At 35.3% G+C, this 20,631-nt stretch overlaps 4 protein-coding genes across 4 annotated transcripts; 3 read left to right on the top strand and 1 right to left on the bottom strand.

The window, feature by feature from the left end:
* Positions 1-157: 157 nt before the first annotated feature.
* LOC132167603 (protein LURP-one-related 5-like) lies at positions 158-1,492 on the bottom strand. The gene is made up of 2 exons (XM_059578611.2): positions 1,118-1,492; positions 158-739 (listed from the first exon to the last, which is right to left on the bottom strand). Exons 1-2 carry the CDS (start codon positions 1,346-1,348, stop codon positions 299-301), a joined length of 672 nt encoding a protein of 223 aa, XP_059434594.2. The 5' UTR covers positions 1,349-1,492; the 3' UTR covers positions 158-298.
* A 4,189-nt stretch (positions 1,493-5,681) lies between these two features.
* LOC132178682 (B3 domain-containing transcription factor VRN1) lies at positions 5,682-7,901 on the top strand. Its single transcript, XM_059591180.2, has 3 exons — positions 5,682-5,995; positions 6,771-7,283; positions 7,413-7,901. The coding sequence occupies exons 1-3, from the start codon at positions 5,849-5,851 to the stop codon at positions 7,674-7,676; spliced, it is 924 nt and encodes a 307-aa protein (XP_059447163.2). The 5' UTR covers positions 5,682-5,848; the 3' UTR covers positions 7,677-7,901.
* A 1,380-nt stretch (positions 7,902-9,281) lies between these two features.
* On the top strand, positions 9,282-11,568 carry LOC132168175 (B3 domain-containing protein At4g01580-like). The gene is made up of 3 exons (XM_059579288.2): positions 9,282-9,422; positions 10,546-11,055; positions 11,150-11,568. Exons 1-3 carry the CDS (start codon positions 9,303-9,305, stop codon positions 11,411-11,413), a joined length of 894 nt encoding a protein of 297 aa, XP_059435271.2. The 5' UTR covers positions 9,282-9,302; the 3' UTR covers positions 11,414-11,568.
* A 5,402-nt stretch (positions 11,569-16,970) lies between these two features.
* On the top strand, positions 16,971-18,179 carry LOC132171582 (B3 domain-containing transcription factor VRN1-like). Its single transcript, XM_059582978.2, has 3 exons — positions 16,971-17,235; positions 17,324-17,803; positions 17,885-18,179. The coding sequence occupies exons 1-3, from the start codon at positions 17,101-17,103 to the stop codon at positions 18,137-18,139; spliced, it is 870 nt and encodes a 289-aa protein (XP_059438961.1). The 5' UTR covers positions 16,971-17,100; the 3' UTR covers positions 18,140-18,179.
* Positions 18,180-20,631: the final 2,452 nt, after the last annotated feature.

The raw sequence follows: 20,631 nt of genomic DNA, 5'->3' as shown, positions 1-20,631 counted from the left end.
GGTGTTTGGTGTTGTTCGCCAAACACCACCTTAAGAACCAACTTTTAAAAATAAAATTTGAAAACACCAAACACCACCTTAAGAACCAACTTTTAAAAATAAAATTTGAGATTTGTAGTATTTTTATTTTAAGTAAGATATCTTTTGATCAGTACTAGACAAGTAAGCAGCTTGCATGTGCAGGGCTTCCAGGAAATGTAATAGCAGGTAGGAGTAACTCCTTGAAAGATCTTCCATACTAAAATACAATAAAGATCTAGAGTCAAGAGCCATAAAACAAAGCCAAAAAAATATCCCACTAATCATCTGTGACCGGCTCCACCGGAACTCCCTGAGTAACGGAATCATCTGTGACGGGCTCCACCTGAACTACCTGAGTAACATAATCATCGCAGTTGATCTGATCAAGAATGAGCACCAATCCCATGGCAAAAGCCCCATCAAAGCCAGGCTTGATGCAAAGAGAGAAAGCGTCCTTCCCAAGCACCATGTGGGTGGAAGCATCCACTTTGCGTCGGATCTCACCCACTAATTCCATTTCCGCATTGAAGATCGTGCAACAGCGTTGAGAAAAGTTGCCCTCGATCTGGTACTCCTCACGAGGCTCTGGGTCCCTAAACACCTCCACGCTCAAGGTCGACCGTCCGATCATTGAGGATCTCCGCACGCTGAAGATCGGTTTCTGGTGACTGTATCTCTCCCCTATAAAGCCCTCCCACCGCTGATGCAGACTCGTCATCTGTTTCACAAATCAAAGTATTTTTGAGTTAACTCACCGAGTCGGTCGGAATCGCTCAAAATTTTCACGTCGACAGTTTTAGTTACCGTACTTGTTTAACGTATTTCACAATATAATTAGTAATTACTACTCCCTCTTTCAAAAAGTAATTACTACTCCCCGAGTCCGAGTTGACTCGGCCATGAGGAAACAAGAAAATCAAAGACGGCCCATTTCTGTGCATGAATTTTAGCAAAAGAGGATTCAAATATTTACCCATTAATGCAAATCAGAAACCGAGCCAACCCTTTTCTGGAAATTTATAAATTTTCCTAATTTTTAACAACTGTCTCGACTCACTCAGTCGAATCTCGTTCGTAAAGAAAAAAGCTATATCACCTTTCGGCGGACAGTGAGGAGGCACCTTCCGTTCCCGTCCATGAGAACGATTTCGCCGCTGTCAAGGGCTTCGGGCCCGGGCCCGTACGAGTCGACCCGTAAGACCAAGTCGCCCTTGCAATCATAGACGGTGAAGCCATCATCGGCGAAGAAAAGAGAGGTCTTTAGGACGGTGAGATGAGTTTCTTCTTGGAATACGAACCCAGCTTCCACAACGAACCCTTCTTTCATCTCTTTGGTTAATTGGTTTCCTTAAGATTCCCGAGCACTTTGATGCACAACACAACAATGGAAGAGTCTGTCTGTTAATTTATACGTGTTTGGGCCTTAATTGAGGTTGTTGTATACTGGAGCGTTGATCCTTAAATAAGTGCAGTCGTGCCATGAAGAACAACAAATTTTAATTATAAAGCTTTATTATCGTTATGATATTAACGTAGATATTTTGACAAAGTATTTCTGTATTCAATCAAGTTTTAAATTTGATGTCATTTTTATGATGCATTTACTATCACATTTTACCTTATAATGCTTTGCTCCTTTGAGAGAATAAGTTGACAAAATACAAAATTAGCTAGAAGCTTCAATGATATTTTTTTTGTTTTTTTAGAAAAAAAATAATACAAAATTAGCTTACGTGGTTGCAATAAGTTGTTTATGGTATGCAAAAATAACAAATAAGTCATTACTATCAACTTCAATCAAAAATCTCGACAAATTCTGTTAAAGTATTACATTAGATCCAATTATATACTGCACATACCCACCTATAATAAAAAAATAGAGATAACTTTACAAATCATCTTTAACTTTTACGCGTTTTAAAACTATATTCTTAATATTAAAAAAGCTCTTAATTTATAATATCATACTTTTAATTTTTTATAATGTTTTTTATGCCTTATAATTTTCTATTATATTTTGTTAAAAATTTTAAAATACTTATTTTAAAAAAAAAAATATTAAAAAAAAAATTGAAAAAAAAAGAAAGCGGAAGAAACATACTCCATGAACCATGACTACCAAAATCCCCATTATGCCGATTTTTCAGGGCGGCAAGGCAAGGAGGAGTTCTGCTATCAGGCTGCCAAGAGTAGACAAGTGTCTGCCAAAGTCTGATGTGATTTTATTAAAAAAAAAAATTGTAAAAAAATCTCTTTCTTCCTAGTCCTGCTAGATTTTGTTTTTTTGTTTTTGTTAAATTTTAATAAGTTAATATTTAATTTCTAATGTCTCAAAATTTATTTTTTGATTTAAAACTAAAACCTATGGGTGAAAGGTTAACCCTTGAGGGACTGTATCACTTAAACGGGATTTTATCATCATAAATTTAGTGCTAATACTTCAAATTTAGTATTAATACCTCAAATTTGAATTTTCCTTTAATATCTCTCTTCCCCAATTAAAAATAAAAAATTAAAATTTTTTTTTAAAAAAAAGGTCATGTCTGACGCTTGAGGCAGCCGAAAATCTCAACTCGGCAAGGAGAAAGGGGATCGGGATCCCCGGCAATGCATGGGGAATTGCCCATAAAAAATGGCTGAAATCCTAGCCATTGAATTTCATCAAATGGCCTTTAGTTTGCCACATGTCCCTTTAATTAAAAAAGGGAAATCATATTTAAAGTCCTTAGGTAAACGCGCTTTTATTAAAAACTCTCTGGGTATTTTTTTTTTGAAAATTTAGTCCCTGGGTCACTCGAAACTACTAGAAAACTCTCTACCGTCAATTTTTGTTAACTTTCGTTAATCTACTCAAAATTCACTGTTTTATCTGATTAAAATATTATTTTTTTTATTAATTTAATTTAAAAAATTCAATCTAAAAAATAAAAAATAAAAATTTGAAGGGTTGCCAGTGGTGGCGGTGCCACCCCTGGCCACCCCTCCAACCCCTATGGGGTGGCCGCAAGCCACCCCAGGGGTGGGCGAACCACCCCCAGGTGGTTTGGGGTGGCTCGCAGCCACCCCTTTCCACCTATGGGGTGGCTTGGGGTGGCTCGCGGCCACCCCTTTCCACCCATGGGGTGGCTGGGGGTGGGCGAACCACCCCTGGGGTGGCTTACGGCCACCCCATAGGGGTTGGGGGGGGGGGGGTGGCCAGGGGTGGCACCCACCCTTCAATTTTTATTTTTTTATTTTTATTTTTATTTTTTTTAAAGATTGAATTTTTTAAATTAAATTAATAAAAAAATAATATTTTAATCAGATAAAACGGTGAGTTTTGAGTAGACTAACAGAAGTTAACAAAAATTGACGATACAAAATTTTCTAATAATTTCGAGTGACCTAGGGACTAAATTTCAAAAAAAAAATATCAAGGAAGTTTTTAATAAAAGCGCGTTTACCTAAGGATTTTAGATATGATTTCCCATTAAAAAATACGAAAATATTATTTAAGTTTTAAAAAGAAAATATAAAATAAAATAATAGAAAAATAAAAAATTATAAAAAAAGTATGGTGTAACCGGCCACCCCATCTGAGACATGGGGGTGGCAGAGCCGGTTGGGGGTGGCTCTGGCCACCCACATGGCCTAGGCCAAACCCTTTTTTTATTTTTTTTTGGGCCCTAAGGGGTGGCCGAACCACCCCCTAGGGCCCTAGGGGGTGGCCGAATCCACCCCCATGGCCCTAAGGGATGGTTCCCTAGGGTGAAACCCAATTTCTCTTTTTTTTTTTGGGGTTTGGCCTCCAGCCACCCCCAAGGATCTGTTGGGGGTGGTTCGGCCACCCCCAACCGGCACCTCGAAGCCACCCCCAAGTCTTAGATGAAGTAGCCGGCGACTCCATACTTTTTTTTATAATTTTTTATTTTATTTTTATTATTTTGTTTTATATTTTTTTAAAAAACTTAAATATTATTTTAACATTTTTTTATTAAATAGACATGTGACAGTATATAGACCATCGGATGAAATTCAATACTTAAGATTTCAGCCATTTTTATTTGCAATTTCCCATGCATTGCCGGGATCCCAATCCGGAGAAAGGTCCTCTTTTTTTACGCCAGTCAACTTTGTTTCTGTCAAACCCAACCAAAGTCACGTGCAGTGTTAAGCGTGGAAGTGTTTAAAAGCGACGCGACAGTTTCACGTTAGTGGAAGCTTCCCGATGTGAAAGTTGTGTTGCTAATGGCACCGTGTTAAAAAAAAAAAAAAAAAAAAAAAAAAAAACTATGGCACCCAATAAATCAAAAAGTACTCGCCGGACTGGAGTGGTGCAACCGGAGGTATGAAGAAACTTGTAATTAATGCCTTCTCATTACCTTGCTCAGTATGTTTCTTTGTCTTTTCATTAATTTCTTGAATATACTGGTACAACGAGATTTGGTTTGTTTTTGCACTTGAAAACGACAAGAAACAGGTATTTCCTTAATTTGATTAATATAACTTACTTTTGGGTGTGTTCAGCAAAAGAGTGAATCGATCGGATCTAAAGATTTAAAAAATTAATCTTAAATTTTTATTTTTTATATTACATCAATCACTTTTTATTACTAATTAAATTAAAAAAAATATTATAAAATAATTTTTGTATTTTTTTATTTAAATTTTTTTTTTTTCTCACATCAACCAAATTTATTACAATTCTACTTCCTTTTTCAAGCCCTCGACAAACACACCGGATACCTGAAAAGTTTGTAATAGAATTTGGGGATGAACTGTCTGATGTTACTACACTCACTGTTCCCAATGGTCATTTTTGGTAAGTGGGATTTGAGAAACCCAAGAAGGAGATTTGGTTTGATGAGATCTCCTCCCATTATTCGGAGAGTTGAAAATTCTTTAATTTTTAATCTCAACCATCAATTTTTATCTAAGAGCTCATACGATACGATGTCATATGTCTCATGTAAATTAAGTAATAAAATATTAATTAATTTTTAAAAGGAAAATAAAAATACTAAAAAAGTAAAATCAAATAAAAAAATACAAAATCAAATAAAAAAAATTGGGGTGGTGCTGGCCACCCCAGTTGAGTCTAGGGGTGGCTGAAGCCACCCAGACTGGCCCTTGGGAGTGGTCTGGCTATCCTCCCAAGGGCCAAAAAAATTGAGGGCCATGGAGTGGCTTCCGGTCTGGGGTGGCCAAAGCCACCCCTAGATTAGGGGGTGGCTGGTTACCCCAATTTTTTTTATTTGAATTTATTTGAATTTTTATTTTGAAAAAAATTAATTAATGTTTTATTATTTAATTTAAGTGGAATACGCATAACATCGTATGAGTTGTTGACATCGTATGAGTTGTTGAATAAAAATAGATGATTAAGATTAAAAATTGAAGAATTTCCATTCTCCTAATAATGAAAGGAGATCCTGATCCGATTTGATGATGCTTGGCAGGATTTTATGGAATACCATGACCTATTGACTATGCTACTTTTTAGTCTTCAGATATGAAGGAAATTCAAGCATAACTTGTCTAAACTCATAGGCATGCAGAACCTATGAAGGATCTGGTTTTTGTTTTTGTGTTTGATTTTGTTTAATATTTATGGTTTTGTCCACTAGTGTATGGCTTGTACTCATGGGTTAAAACTTTTCTGAGCTAGTCCATACCTACTACACTGAATGTGTCTCGGTTGTTAACAAACATAGATCCACGGAATCAAGATTTTTCTCTTTCGTGGCGTGCCATATCAGCCACTCCACTGAGAATCGGAGCTGATTTCTGAGGGAAGCAGAGTAGCTTCGAGGCATTTCTACCGTTGGATGACAATACTTTTTTAACTATGGCACCGAAGAAGTCAAGGACTCGCCGAACTAGAGTGGTGCCCAACCGGAGGAATGGCCACCGGCCGCCAAGTTGTATGGCGGGTAGGAGACACTCGCACTTCTTCAAGATCATACTCCCCTCTTCCATTGACGGCAAGAAACTGGTAATGCATGCCTTCTCACTACAACATATGCTTGCTGCTTGTTTCTTTGTCTTTTCATGTCTTGACTATTCTGCTGCTGTTGTTGCATGCAGCATTGTGTTAATGGTAGTATGATTCCATGATGGGTTTCTTGGTTCTTGTTTGTTTTGGCACTTGGAAATAACAAGAAAGAGGTTTAATTCATTTCTAGTTTCAATTTCCGACCCATTTTTGTTTGTTCAACGTAGGATATGGAGATATAATTCCGGATAATTATATCGATATAACAAAATTCGAATAATTTAATTTAAAAATAGTGATTAGGGTTTAAAGATTATACCTTAGAAATCGAAGAGGCTCAATTGGTGTGCAAAGCTTTTTGGAACTTTCTAAGAAACTTTAATGATTAATCTTGTCTACCATAAATAAAGAGGATGGACAGAAATTAGAATGCTTGCGCTGTCAGTAGGAAGTTCCAACATGTCTACAATTAATTAATAAATTCTAGCCAACAATGTCTTGTCGAAAATGTTGATAGCTCTTCAACGTCATTTGGTACTGAATTTCCTCTGTTGACGAGGTTTCTGCACCTTTAAAGTATGCATTGCCCTGTTTCATTTTACTAGAATTACCTTGCCAATTGATATGTTTAGGCTACAGGGGGTGAGAAACCAAAACCCAAATCAATCTTTAAAAAGTTTAATTGAAGTTGTAGGCTTGTGCTGCAATTATTTTGCGACAGATATTTTTATCTGCATCACACATGTGAAAATATAACTCACCTTGGTGGTTGCAGAGGATCCCTGTAAAGTTTGTAATGGAATTTGGGGATGAACTGTCTGATGTTGCCACACTCACTGTTCCTAATGGTCATCTTTGGCAAGTGGGATTGGAGAAAGGCAACAAGGAGATTTGGTTTGATGATGGCTGGCAGGATTTTATGGAACACCATTCTATTAATTATGGCTACTTTTTAGTCTTCAGATATGAAGGGAATTCAAAGTTCCATGTTCTTGTGTTTGATAATACTGCAACTGAGATTCAGTATCCACGGAGCAAGAATTGCAAATTGGAAGATGAGGTGGACAAGTTGAAGGAAAATGAAATGTCTAACTCAGATAAGCTGTTCCCAAAACATGAAGTAGATGGGGGAACATATGTTAGGGAAAGATTTTCTGGTACATCTTCAAAAGGAAGACTCATGATGTCCAGAGGAAGAGGCAGAGCAATCAAAGCAGCCAGACTGTTGAAGCCTAAAAGTCCTTGGTTCATGGCCATCTTGCGCCCATATCATATACGTGGTACTCTGGTGAGCCTTTGCACATGGTCATTTGATCATGTTTTTCAAATATCACTTTTTTTTTTTTTTTTTTCTAATTATTCAAATATCACTTTGAATACGCATACAATTGTTTCAATTCTTGTTTGTTTTGCGCAGTATGTTCCTGTCGGATTTGCTAGCAAGTATCTTAGTGGTCATCCGTTTGTCAAACTTGAGACTTGTGATGGAAAACAATGGCGTGGCCGATGCTGTGAGCATCGTGGTGGTAGCTCAAAGTCAGGAAAAACTGTAGGGTGGGGTCAGTTTTGCAGAGACAATAAGTTAGAAGAAGGAGATGTGTGCGTGTTTGAGCTGATCAAGAGGAAGCCTGTTGTGCTTAAGGTCTCAATATTTCACTCGGTTGACTATGCAGTTAACTAACTTGCACGCATAACTTGTCTCTGCTATATTTTGGTTTTTTGTCCACTGCTATGTGTTGTACTGATGGGTTCCTGATGCAAGAACTTTTGTCTAAGTTTCCTGTGCATATATAGAACTCGAACCCTTTAGCTATCTGATAAATCATTTTCATGGTGGATTATGAAGATCGAAATTAGTGTGAAATATTGAAATTCTGTTGCACATTATGTTGTATACATCATAAAGATATAATTAGTCCAACTGCCACTCAAGCCCAGATGGGTGGGTGGTGATTCATATATTTACATATTAGGTCCAATAAAATTTTCTCCATGCCTTTCTCTTGAGTAGTAGCAAGGAGGATCTTTCTTTAGGAAATCAGGTCCTAGAGAGGAGCCGGTTCCTTAAAAAGGAAAGACGTTTTTTTAAAAAGTAAAATGGTAATTTTGCCTTTATTTTAAAAATATAACATTAAAACGACGTCATTAAACACCAAAACGGTGTCGTTTTAAATACGAGTTAAGAGATAGGGTTTTATCATATTTATTATTTTTTGAAACACTTTGACTCAAAACTATTTAAAATAAGCACAAAAAGGTTTAAAACACTTCAAAAAGTTTGAAAGCCCATATAAAAAAAAAAAAAAAAAAATTGTGGGTTACTGGTTTGAATAACTGCTAGTTATTCAATAACCACTAACCGCCTAAGGTGAGCGGTTGCGGTTATTAAAATCTAATAATTGCCTTAGGTGGTTGCAGTTAGCGGTTTTAGCCAATAACCGCTAATCGCAACCACTTATACACTCCTACCTCTTCTTAAATTATGCATATAATAAGAATATTGAATACAAGGTTGATGGGTGGTTTTTTTTTGGGAGGAATGTTATGCTAATATTGTTTTTTTTAAAAAAAATAAATAAAAAAAATCCTTATCCCACTGGTTTCTGGTTTTTTTTTTTTTTTTTTTTTTTTTTTTTTTTTTTTTTAATATAAGATTAAAAATAAAAAACATCACTAAAAATCGTAGCATTCTTTTATTCTTGCGGGTGCTGTCTATGCAATATTTTAATTTAGAACAAACTCACTTCTCCAGTATTTTTGTCTTTACTTTTTGCTTTTTATCCAAAAAGCCAAAGTGGTGACATTCAACATATAAAAACACAACAAAACAAAACAACAAAACAAAACAGAAACGTTGGGCTATTCCATATTCTCACTCACTCTGTCTCATTCCACCCAAACAACTCTCCAATTATACAATGGGCATAAACGACAACTTGTTCTCTCTATATAGTTGTCTCCCTTTGGTTACATTTTTTTAACAATAGTACGCTGCAGTTATATTTACGCCGGATCTTCATACCCACGAGCATGAGTACTCCAAGACGTCAGCTCATGAACGTCAACACTTTTTTCTGAAACCTCTCTTTCACGTCACTCCACTCACTGAACCTCAAGACGTCAGCTGAACCTCCTCACTTTTTCTGAAACCTCTCTTTCACGTCTCTCTCAACACTCCACTCACTGAGAATATGTAACTCAAAGCATTTTGAGTTCCTAATAGAGAGTCAGAACCGATCACCCTGAGGGGAGCAGGATATAGCTTCCAGGCATTTCTACCGCATGATCAATATTCAACAATAGAGATATGTCAAGGACTCGCCGGACTAGAGTGGTGCGCAACCGGAGGTCAAGTTCGATGGCGGCTACCACACCCTCGCACTTCTTCAAGATCATCCTCCCCTCTACCATTCACGACAAGAAACTGGTAATGCCTTCTCAATCTCTTCCTTAATTGCTTGCTTGCTGCTTGTTATTTCTTTGTCTTTTCGTTTCTTTAAATATTCTGGCATGCAGTGCATTCATGGTAGTATGTATGATACCATGATGGGTTTCTTGGTTCTTATTTGTTTTGGCTCTTGGAATTAACAAGAAACAGATATTTCATTGCTACTTTCATTTTTCGACCCATTTTTGCATTTTCAAAATGGGATGGAGATAGATGATTTCCTTTATCTAAATTAACTCGTATAGTAATTAGGTGCAAATATTAGGGTTGTATATTAGTGGCGTGTTCTAAGTGGTTTTTATTACTTTTTGAAATGGCTTACATAAGAAGTTATTTAAAACATGCCAATACAGCCTGTGAAATAGATGTACAGAATAACATTATTCTTTGGACAATGTATTGAGTACTGAGCCCTTAGAATTATTGTGCATCACAAAGTTACATGCCAATGCTTCACTGTAGTCGAGCAAAAGTTATGAAACCTCAATCTAATGAATGTGTTTAGTAAATGGTTTTAAGAGGATCATGAGGAAGGAATTGATTGATGTGATAAAAAGTATAAATGAGTTCGAAATTTTTTTTGTGAGAAAAAAATATAGAAAGTTGTTTGATAATGTAAAAAAATAAAGTTGACTTTTTTCTTCTTTTAAGAGAAAGTGGAGAGCGGTTTCGCAATTAGTATTTGGAGAGCTTCTTTTTAGAGCATTCTAATTGATCTCTTCAAACTTGGGTTTTCTTAAATTTAAAATAGAGTAGAGAGCTTATTAAGAGGCCATTTTTGTGAGTGTTTTCAAATTTAGAGAAAAGTTTAATTGGAATGCTCTGAGTTGTCCAAGTATGCATTTCCATGCTTCATTTTGGTAGAATTATCTTGCCAACTGATATGTTTAGGCAATTTTTACTTGGCTAAAAGTTAAATCCATAACAGGGGAAGAATCCTGAAGAAGCTAGATCAACCTTTAAACAATTAATTGAAGTTATTGGTTTGTGCAGCACTTATTATAAGCCATATATTTATCTGCATCACACGCATGTTTCCTTAACTTCATTACACATATATAGTAATTGTGACAATATAACTGATCCACCTTGGTGGTTGCAGAGGATCCCCGTAAAGTTTGTAATGGAATTTGGGGATGAACTTTCTGATGTTGCTACACTCACTGCTCCCAATGGTCATCTTTGGCAAGTGGGATTGGAGAAGGACAACAGGGAGATTTGGTTTGATGATGGTTGGCAGGAGTTTATGGAATACCATTCTATTGATTATGGCTACTTTTTAGTCTTCAGATATGAAGGAAATTCAAAATTCCATGTTCTTGTGTTTGATAATACTGCAACTGAGATTCAATATCCATGGGGAGAAGATTGTGAATTGGAAGATCCGGTGGACATAATAGACTTGGATGATGCAACAAAATCAAGGCATGAAAATTTGAACGAAAATGAAATGCCTCACTCGGATGAGTTGGTTGGAAAAAGATTTTGTGGTGGGTCGTCTGCAGATGGAAGGGAGAGAGCAATCAAAGCAGCCAAAATGTTGAAGCCTACAAGTCCTTCCTTCATGGCCTTCGTGCGCCCATATCATATAAGTAAACGAGGTTATCATTTGGTGAGCTTTGTACATGATGTGATTATGTTTTTCAAATATCACTTTGAATATATATATATATACACAATTGTTTCAATCCTTGTTTCTTGTGCAGTATGTGCCTCTTGAATTTGCTGGCAAGTATCTTAGGGGGCATCGGTTTGTCAAACTTGAAACTTGTGATGGAAAACAATGGCGTGCCCGGTGCTATGGTAGCCATGGTGGGAATTCAAGATCAGGAAAAACTATAGGGTGGTGTCAGTTTTGCAGAGACAAAGACTTAGAAGAAGGAGATGTGTGTGTGTTTGAGCTGATCAAGAGGAATCCTGTCGTGCTTAAGGTCTCAATATTTCACCTGGCTGACTATGAAGTTAACTAACTTTCACACGCATAACTTGTCTAAACTCATAGTTGGTGGTGTTTGACATGCAGAAGCTTTAAGGCCAAGGGTGTATGGTTTTTGATTTTGTTTTCATATATGCATGGGCTTTTACTAGTATGGCTTGGCTTGTACACAAGATTCCTGATGCTAAAACTTTTCTGTAAGCTTGTCCGTACTACTAATCCAATTAGTTTCTACTACACTTAATATGTCTCTGTTATTATTTAACATATATCCACAGAATCAGGATTTGCTGTATTTTTATATTATTTTTCACCATCAAATCGTATGTTTTCTAGCAAAACATGAGTTTATTATTCTTATTCCTTAATGCATGTTTCCTGGGCATGCAACTCGAACACATAAATCATTTTTGTCATGGATTATTAAGATTCAATGCAATGTCTTTCTATAAATTACTAATTCTATGTGGGCAACTCCCCTTTCTAATATAAAATGAGGATGCTACATCAAAATTAGTGAGAAATATTAAAATTCAGTTGCACGTGTTTATGTGGGCCTCTTGTATGCATCATAAGGTTGCCACTCAAGGTCAGATGGGCAGTGTTTCATGTATTTACGGCAGCGAATAAATCACACGGCTCACTATTGACTAAGCAATTAACCAAATGTCTGACAAAATAACTTGTTTAAAGTTTAAACTAGGGATATCCTGATCTGGTCTTTTCCTTTTCCTTCGATGGATCTAGACCATCCGGTGATTTGTTAATTTTTAGTTGACGATTGACAAGGAGCCAGACGTCAAATCAATGCCATTAATTGCTGTTTTTTTTTGGACAAGTTTCAATGCAAATTATACACCTTAGAAGAATTAATTTAGTGTTGCTATTGTCCACGTTGATCGGAAAAATGTTACATTATTCCTATTTTATTATCTATTAAACTAAATGTCGTTTTAAACTTTAGATCAAAACAAATATTTATCCTAAATTATTAGAATGTTGTCCATTAACCACAACTAAAGTTTGGAAAAAATATTATATCATTAGAGTTGAGTAGTAATTTGAGCTTTTTCCTAAGTTGCTTATAGCTCTTTAATGCATGTAAAGATGCCCTCAACCTCTGGTATCGATGATTCGATGGCTTTTTATGGAGGCTGCTCTCCCAAATGTGTTGTGGGCGGATTCAGATTTCCTCCTATATTTAAGAAAAATGAGTTTATTAATCCTAGCCAGTAGCCGTCAGATGAATTTAAGGTTTCAAGATAACCCAATATCAAAAATCCAAAAACAAACACAACCATACTGAATTATACATTAATTCTGAATTAAAAAAATTAATTAATTAATTATTTTTTTGTTGGAGGAGAAGCCACCCCTAGAGGGGCGACTCGCTGCCACCCCCGCCCATCTAGGGGTCGTGCGCGGCCACCCCAATGGGTGGCGCACAACCACCCCTAGGCCATGGAGTGGCCGCGTGGCCATTCCCAGCATAATTTTTAAAATTGTACTTATTGAAACCACAATCTCAAACAGACCCTTACATTAGGCCCAATAACTTTCTCATTATCTTTTTTTTTTTTTTTTTTTTTTTTTTAAGTCAACTAGGTAGAGAAACTAAAAGGATCCGGATCATCTCTAGTCCAATTCATGATTCTTGAATCCTAGGACCATAAATAGGACACGTGTCCACCTAATAAAAAAACTAATAAAATATTATTTAAGATTTAAAACAATAAATAATGGGGTGGCTGGCCACCCCCAAGGCTCTTGGGGGTGGCCCAACCACCCCCTTTTGTAAGTTGGGGGTGGTTCGGGGACATGGACCACCCTTGGCTAGCCATTGGGCGTGGCTCAAGCTACCCCCTAGCTAAAATGAGGGTGGCCGGTCACTCCCTATGGCCAAGATGGAATGGTCAGCCACCCCTTGTTTTTTTATTAATTTGTTTGTTTATTTATTTTTAAAATTTTAAATAATATTTTATTTTATTCTTTATTAGTGGGACACGTGTCTTATTTGTTGCCCCAAGATTTATTTTCAAAAAGTAATGACTCTCCCGTTCATTTTGAACTAGAGAGCAAATCATGTATTGATAGTAGATTTGTAAAAAACCTCCTACATTGGATTAATAAAAAAAATGCAAAATAGATATTTGATTGGAAGAGTAAAAAAAAAAAAAGTTAAATGTAGCAATACTGTTCAAGTGAGCCATTTTATTTTTTATTATTTCACTCACTTGTTTTCTCTTTTTTCCAAAACTTTTCCTACTTTTTTCCTAATAACTTTTCCCAAAACTTTTTCCCAATAAAGAGTAAACAAATAATATTTAAATGATATAGATAAAAATATAGTTAATTGGATGTAGGAGGCCTTTAAAAATTTATTAACTAAGCTAGATAAAGTGAATTTTGAAGAGTTATTTTACATAAAAAATTGGCTTCTCCATTGTGAATACTCTTATAAGTTAATTATAGCAATAAAATAGAAGTCTTTTAAGTGATTAAAAAAAAAATCACTTATAATATGTACATCAATCATAAAAAATTAATAAATGAATGTGAAAGAGTTGTGTTGATTTATCAATTAAAGAGCTAATAATTAGGCCTGGGTAATGGTTAAAACGGTCCGGTTTTGGACCTTATCGGTTATTAACCGATAATTTTCGGTTAAACGGTTTATTAACTGATACCGAACCAATAAGAATTATAACTGATAATTTCGGTTAAAACAGTATATGGTTAAACAGTTTGGTTAAACTGGTTAACCGGTTTAGGCATGGACTTTATATTGATTTATTTTGTTGGACAAAAAATGAGTGTTTTTGACTTTTGAGAGCCCAAATACTTTCTGTTGAGCCCAAATACTTTTTGTTGAGCCCAATTCCCCTCCATTTACCCTCGGATTTTCTCGAGAACCAAACAGAACTTCCCTCAGAAAGAGTACCTGAGCCGGTGAGAGAGTGAAACAGAACCCACATAACACGCAAATATGAAAGAACAAAAGCAAATTCCCAGAAAACATGCACGCTTTCCTTCAGATTCTACTGAGAACCAAACAAAGCTTTACTCAGGAAAATGTGCAAGCTAGTGAGGGAGAGACAGACAGACAGAAGCCACATCGAACTCAAAACACGAAAAACAAAATAAAATCCCCATAAACCACAGTTTCCCTCACATTTAACCTTATCAAGAAGTAAACCCATACCCAATCAATTGTATGGGCAAAAAACCCTTTTGAGGAAGAAAAATTAACAGAAGAAGAATTCATTCAAAGCCACAAGAAAATACGGGTTCATCAAGAAAAGTCTACCTCTTCGCCAAAAGTATCCAGGCAAGGTGATGGCCAAGGATTGCTGACTATTGAGTTAGGCGATTCAGGCGAGAGAGAGAGCTTAGAGAGGCGAGGCCGCGAGAGACTAAGAGTAAGAGAGGCGTGATTTTTAGGGGCTTAGGGTTCACCGATTATTGAGTTAGAGAGGTTTATATAACCTCTCTAAAACGGCGTCGTTTTGGACCATTACCTAACCGGTTCTTATTAGTTAAACCGGTTAACCGATAAGAACTCCTTAACCGAACTGGACCGGACCGATAAGGATTCCGGTATACATTTTTTAACCGATAAGGATATCGGCATATCGGTTATGGTTAATATCGATTCGGTCGAAACCGGTAGACAGCAGGTAATCGGTAACCGATTAATCTAACCAGCCCTACTAATAATAATAATATTTAAAAGAAAAAAAGCCTTTAAATTGATCTTTAATGCATGTAAAAGCTGCTCTCAACCGCTGGTATTGATGGTTCTTTTATGGAGGCTGCTCTGCCAGCATGCGTGTATTGCTTAGAAAAATAAAAACTAAAAGAACTAATGACAGGTCGGAGGAAAACTCTCTACAGAAGCATGTAATGCGTAAAAACAAATATTTTTGTTATTTTTGTTTGAAGTTTTGATAATTATAATTCAATAAGTTTTAAAAAATGACTAACGTACCAAAGAAAAAAATCTGTTAAAAAAATTGAGGGTATAAGGAGCATTCTCAGCAGCATTTTTTTATAAATTTAAAAACAAAATTACTTTCTATTTCTCTATCTAAATGCATTCTTTCCGAAAGTATTGAGAACGTAAAGGCTTTGTTTGATAAACGTTTTTCCATGGTTTTGACATTATACTATTCATCTCACTTTTTCATTTTTTTAATATTCTCTTACTTTTTACATCCCATCAATCATTTTTTATTACTATTCAAATAAAAAAAATCACTATAAAATATATATATATATATATTTTTTTTTTTCATTTTTCCATACCAAACATTCTTACTTTTTTTAAAAAAAAACATTCTTACGTTTTTTCACATCAATTACTTTTTGCTACAGTATCAAAACAAAACCAAAACAAAATCGTTTATCAAACGAATCCTAAGTCCTTATCATAATTAACATTGGTAATAAGCTCAGTTTTGGGCCTCGCCGGTCTGGCCCATCAATTGAGATGTACTATCCCTGATCAACCAATTCTATTCAAACAATGAGTGAAATGAGCAACAAATTCTTTTTATTCTAAATTAGTCTGAATGAAATATCCTTAAACCCATTTAAAATAAGGAATTTGATTCTCTTCGGTCTTGAAATAAAATGTTATTATTTAAATCTAAGATATCTAATTCATGGCTAAGATTTCTTCTTAGAAATTCTAGAACCACAAATAGGACATCTATCTACTAACTAAAAATAATAATAACATATTATTTTATATTTAAATAAAAATAATAAAATACTAAGGGGTGGCCAGGGGGTGGCCAGGGGGTGGCCGGACCACCACAGTTTCGGGCTGGGTTGGCTTCGGCCACCCCAGACCGACAGTCTGGGGTGGCCGAAACCACCTCATGGCCATTGGGCTGGATAAACTAATATTATTTTATTTAAATCTAAAATAATATTTTATTATTATTTTTAGTTAGTTGACATGTGTTCTATTTGTGACTTTAGTTAGAAATCTTGTCCATGAACTGGATATTTTCCAGTCCAAAATGAACGGGAGAAGATCCTATTCCTTAAAATAGTACTAGTACTAAGTGTCTATAAACATTAAGTTAGTAAATTACTATTAATAACCTTAAAAATTTAATATACATTTTAAATATTTATAAACACTTTACATTATTTTAAATGAGTTTAGAATAAATTTATCTTCTTTTTATTTCTCTAATAAATAGAAGTCAGCCTTCTTTTTTTTTCACTAACAAACAAATTTATTTCTATCTTCTCCCAAAAAAAAAAAAAAAAAAAAAAAAGGGTTCAAAACTCTTTCTTGGCGGCGATGATTCTCCTCTCACAACTTTTTACAGCACACTTATAAATGTCATTGCTGTTGTTTTGATAAGTTCCAATGCAAGTACAATTTATCACCTTAAAAGAATCAATTTACCATCGGTATTTTCCCACTTTCACTGTGAATCATGAGAATGGCTGGTAAGAAGAATAATAAATTACTTTCAGCAAAGAATGGCTACTTAAATTCAGCCACTCCGAGCTCTCTTATCAGATCTTGAGGGAGAGCAGAGTAACGTCGTCGAGGTACTTTCAGCTAAGAATGGCTACTTAAATTCAGCCACTCCGAGCTCTCTTATCAGATCTTGAGGGAGAGCAGAGTAACGTCGTCGAGGCATTTCCACCGTGGGATCAAATCAAACAACCATCGTGATCAGACTTTTCTTACTATATATGGCAAGGACTCGCCGGACTAGAGTGGTGCCCAACCGGAGCTATGATCACCCGCCGTCAAGTAGTATGGCGGGTAGGAGACCCTCCCACTTCTTCAAGTTCATACTCCCCTCTACCATTCACGACAAGAAACTGGTAATGCAATATTCTCACTCCTTGCTTAGTTGCTTGCTTGTTTGTCTGTCTTCTCATTTCTTGATCAATATTACTTTGGTGGTTGCAGAAGATCCCTGTAAAGTTTGTAATGGAATTTGGGGATGAACTGTCTGATGTTGCTACGCTCACTGTTCCCAATGGTCATTTTTGGAAAGTGGGATTGGAGAAACCCAACAGGGAGATTTGGTTCCATGATGGTTGGAAGGATTTTATGGAACACCATTCTATTCATTATGGCTACTTTTTAGTCTTCAGATATGAAGGAAATTCAAAATTTCATGTTCTTGTATTCGATAGTACTGCAACTGAGATTCAGTATCCATGGAGAGAAAATTGTGAATTGGAAGATCCGGTGGACATAATAGACTTAGATGATGCAACAAAATCAAGGCATGACAAATTGAACGAGAATGAAATGGTTGGAAAAAGATTTTCTGGTGGGTCGTCCGCAGAAGGAAGGGAGAGAGCAATCCAAGCAGCCAAAATGTTGAAGCCTACAAGTCCTTCGTTCATGGCCATCCCGCGTCATGTGCATCGATATAATTTGGTGAGCCTTTCTACAAGATTTGACTTTGATTTTCAAATATTTGTTTGAATATACTTATTTCAATCCTTGTTTGTTGTGCAGTATGTGCCTGCAGAATTTGCTGTCAAGAATCTTAGTGGGCATAAGTTTGTCAAACTTCAGAACTCTGACGGGAAACAATGGCATGCCCGGTGCTATGATCATTATCAACCGAATTCAGCAAAGAATATAGGGAAGGGATGGACTCAGTTTTGCATAGACAACAATTTACAAAGAGGAGATGTGTGTGTCTTGGAGCTCATCAACAGGAACCCTATTGTGCTTAACGTCTCAATATTTCACGTGGCTGACTATTGACAACAAATGTCTTATAACTAGTCTAAAACACTCAGGATCTGGAGTGGTACTTCATGTCTGATGTTATGTTATTTTGTTTTCTTCGGAGCCTAAAACACTCGGGAGATCCTGCGATGCTTCTTGTCTAATGTTATGTTTTTTTGTTCTTCTTCGGTGGCTAATTTTTGTAGTCTTTCTGAGCATCAATGTGTGGACTTGGACAGGTGCCGTCAGACTTTACATTTTCTCTAAATTTAATTTTTAAATTTTTCATTAAATAAGTAAATATCATTTATTTATTATTATTATTTTTTTAACTAAATGGGATGAAGAGTCGAGAGTCCCATCACCAGCGCATAGTGGTCAGAGGAAGTGGTGGTGCCAACGGCAAGGGGAGAGGGAGTGGGAAGGGGAGGGATAAATGGTCTTCTAAATCGGAATTTGGGGATTGGGAAGACATATAGGTTGGAATTCAAGGCTTATTTTATACTTCAGTTTTTTATTAAGTTTATTTGTTAGCTTTTTATTCTATTTTATCTTTCAGTCTTTATTTGAATTAGGTTTCTTTATTAATCTTTTATTTGATTTAGTTGTCTTTTATAGATTTCTAAACTGACTTTATTTCATTGTTATCTTAAGATTAGAAGTCTTGGGGCTATAAATAGAAGCTTAGAGCCCTGAGAATGTGGCTTTGGATTATTATTGACTTTGTTTAATAAAAAAATTACTCAGAGTTGAGTTTCTTTTTTGATTTCCTTCAAAACCTTGATAGCATCTAGTTCTTATGAAGAAGATTTCTTAGATTTCTTGATGGTCTCAAGATTTAGAAGTATTTATCCATTGCTTAATGTTATTATTCGTTGCAGCTCACTAAGTCATGCTGCATCAGAAGGTCAATTGTAGATTTAGAAGTATTTATCCGCTGCTTAATGTTATTATTTGTTGTAGCACACTAAGTCGCATTGCATCAGAAGGTCAGTTGTGAGGGGTTGAAGGAGATATGAAAGTCATGGCAAGGAGAGACAGAGAGTAGAAACTTGCGTCGTAAGTGGAGAGAAGTAAAAACTAGGTTTTTTTTTTTTAAAAAAAAAAAATCAAATAAAGGAGAAAGAGGGAAGGGAAGAGAGTGAAAATAAAATTTAAAAACAAATAAATTTCGTTTTTTTTTTTTTTTTTTTTTTTTTTTTTTTTTGATATGGAGATCGAGCATGGTTGGGTATGGTTAAATTTAACGTTGAGAGGAAAAGTTGTTTATGAGTTTTGTTAAAATTTTAGATAAAAGCAAAAAATAAGGAGCTGAAAGTAAACAACACTCTAAACTTTGGTGGTTCAAATTCAATTATAAAAGCAAAATTGAGAATAAATTTAATCCCCCAAAGTTCGAGTCTCACAACACATGTCGGCCAATGGATGGGTTTAGGATAGAATTAGTCCCCCAAAGTTCCTCGTATAAAGGAGTCCGATGCATGCTGTGTCTCGGAATTTCAACAGGAAGATTGGTTTTTTTTTTTGTTTAAGGTGAGGAAGTCACGGGTGTACTGGTGGGACGGTCATTAACAGGTAATTACATATTATATAATTGTATAATTATTAATAATTGCAACCCCATAATTGTCGAGTTCAGTTGCAATTAGTAATAGGTAAAAGTGGTTAATTATGGCTAATCAGTTTATATATATATAAAATTTAAAGATAATAATATTTGAGTAGGGTTTAAAACAAAACATGCCAAAAAAAAGTTTAAAAGAGGCCCAAAACAATAAAAATTACTCAAAAAGTCCATTACTTGAAAAGCAGTAAGTGGTTACTAACATGCTTTCAATTACCACATAACCGTTGGTTGTGATTGATTGCGGTTACTTAAAAATGATAACCGCTTAAAGCAGTTGCAGTTAAGAGAGAATAATCGTTTGTACACCCCTAATTGTGGGGGCGATGAGTATAAAATTGTTACCAAACTTTTGTAAACAAAAAAGAAAAAAACTTCAACTTTAACCCCCAAAATTGCCAAGCTTTTTGCAATGTGTTCTCAAAGTTTGAAATTTTGCAATATAGATATCTAATATATCATCCCCTTTAAATCATCGATGTTATGATTTTTCGTTAAATTATAATAGAATGAGTAAAAATATCAAAACATTACATTTATAAAATAAATAAATAAAAAAAGAAGAGAATTTTTTTTTTTTTTTTTTCATTTTTTAAATTTTTTTCAAATTTTCATTTTCTCAATTAAAGTTATATTTGTATTTTTATAAATTTTACATGATAAAAGAAACATTTCAATTGTTGGTTGGAGTTAACAAAAAATTATAACAATAGGATAATTGAAAGGAATTGATACATCGTACACTTATATTGCAAGTTTTTAAACGGAAGGAAATATGGCAAAAAGTGTGATGGTAAAGAATCTTTTATCGGTATAAATAGAATCCAAATCTTATTTAAAGCTAAATTGCAAAATCATTAATATTTTTTTTTAGGGAAAAACATACATATTCCCTCAAACTATT

This window comes from Corylus avellana, chromosome 2 (assembly GCF_965113065.1).
Source record: "Corylus avellana chromosome 2, dhCorAvel1.hap1.2, whole genome shotgun sequence".
NCBI classification, from domain to species: domain Eukaryota; kingdom Viridiplantae; phylum Streptophyta; class Magnoliopsida; order Fagales; family Betulaceae; genus Corylus; species Corylus avellana.
This window is presented reverse-complemented; position numbering and strand designations above follow the sequence as displayed.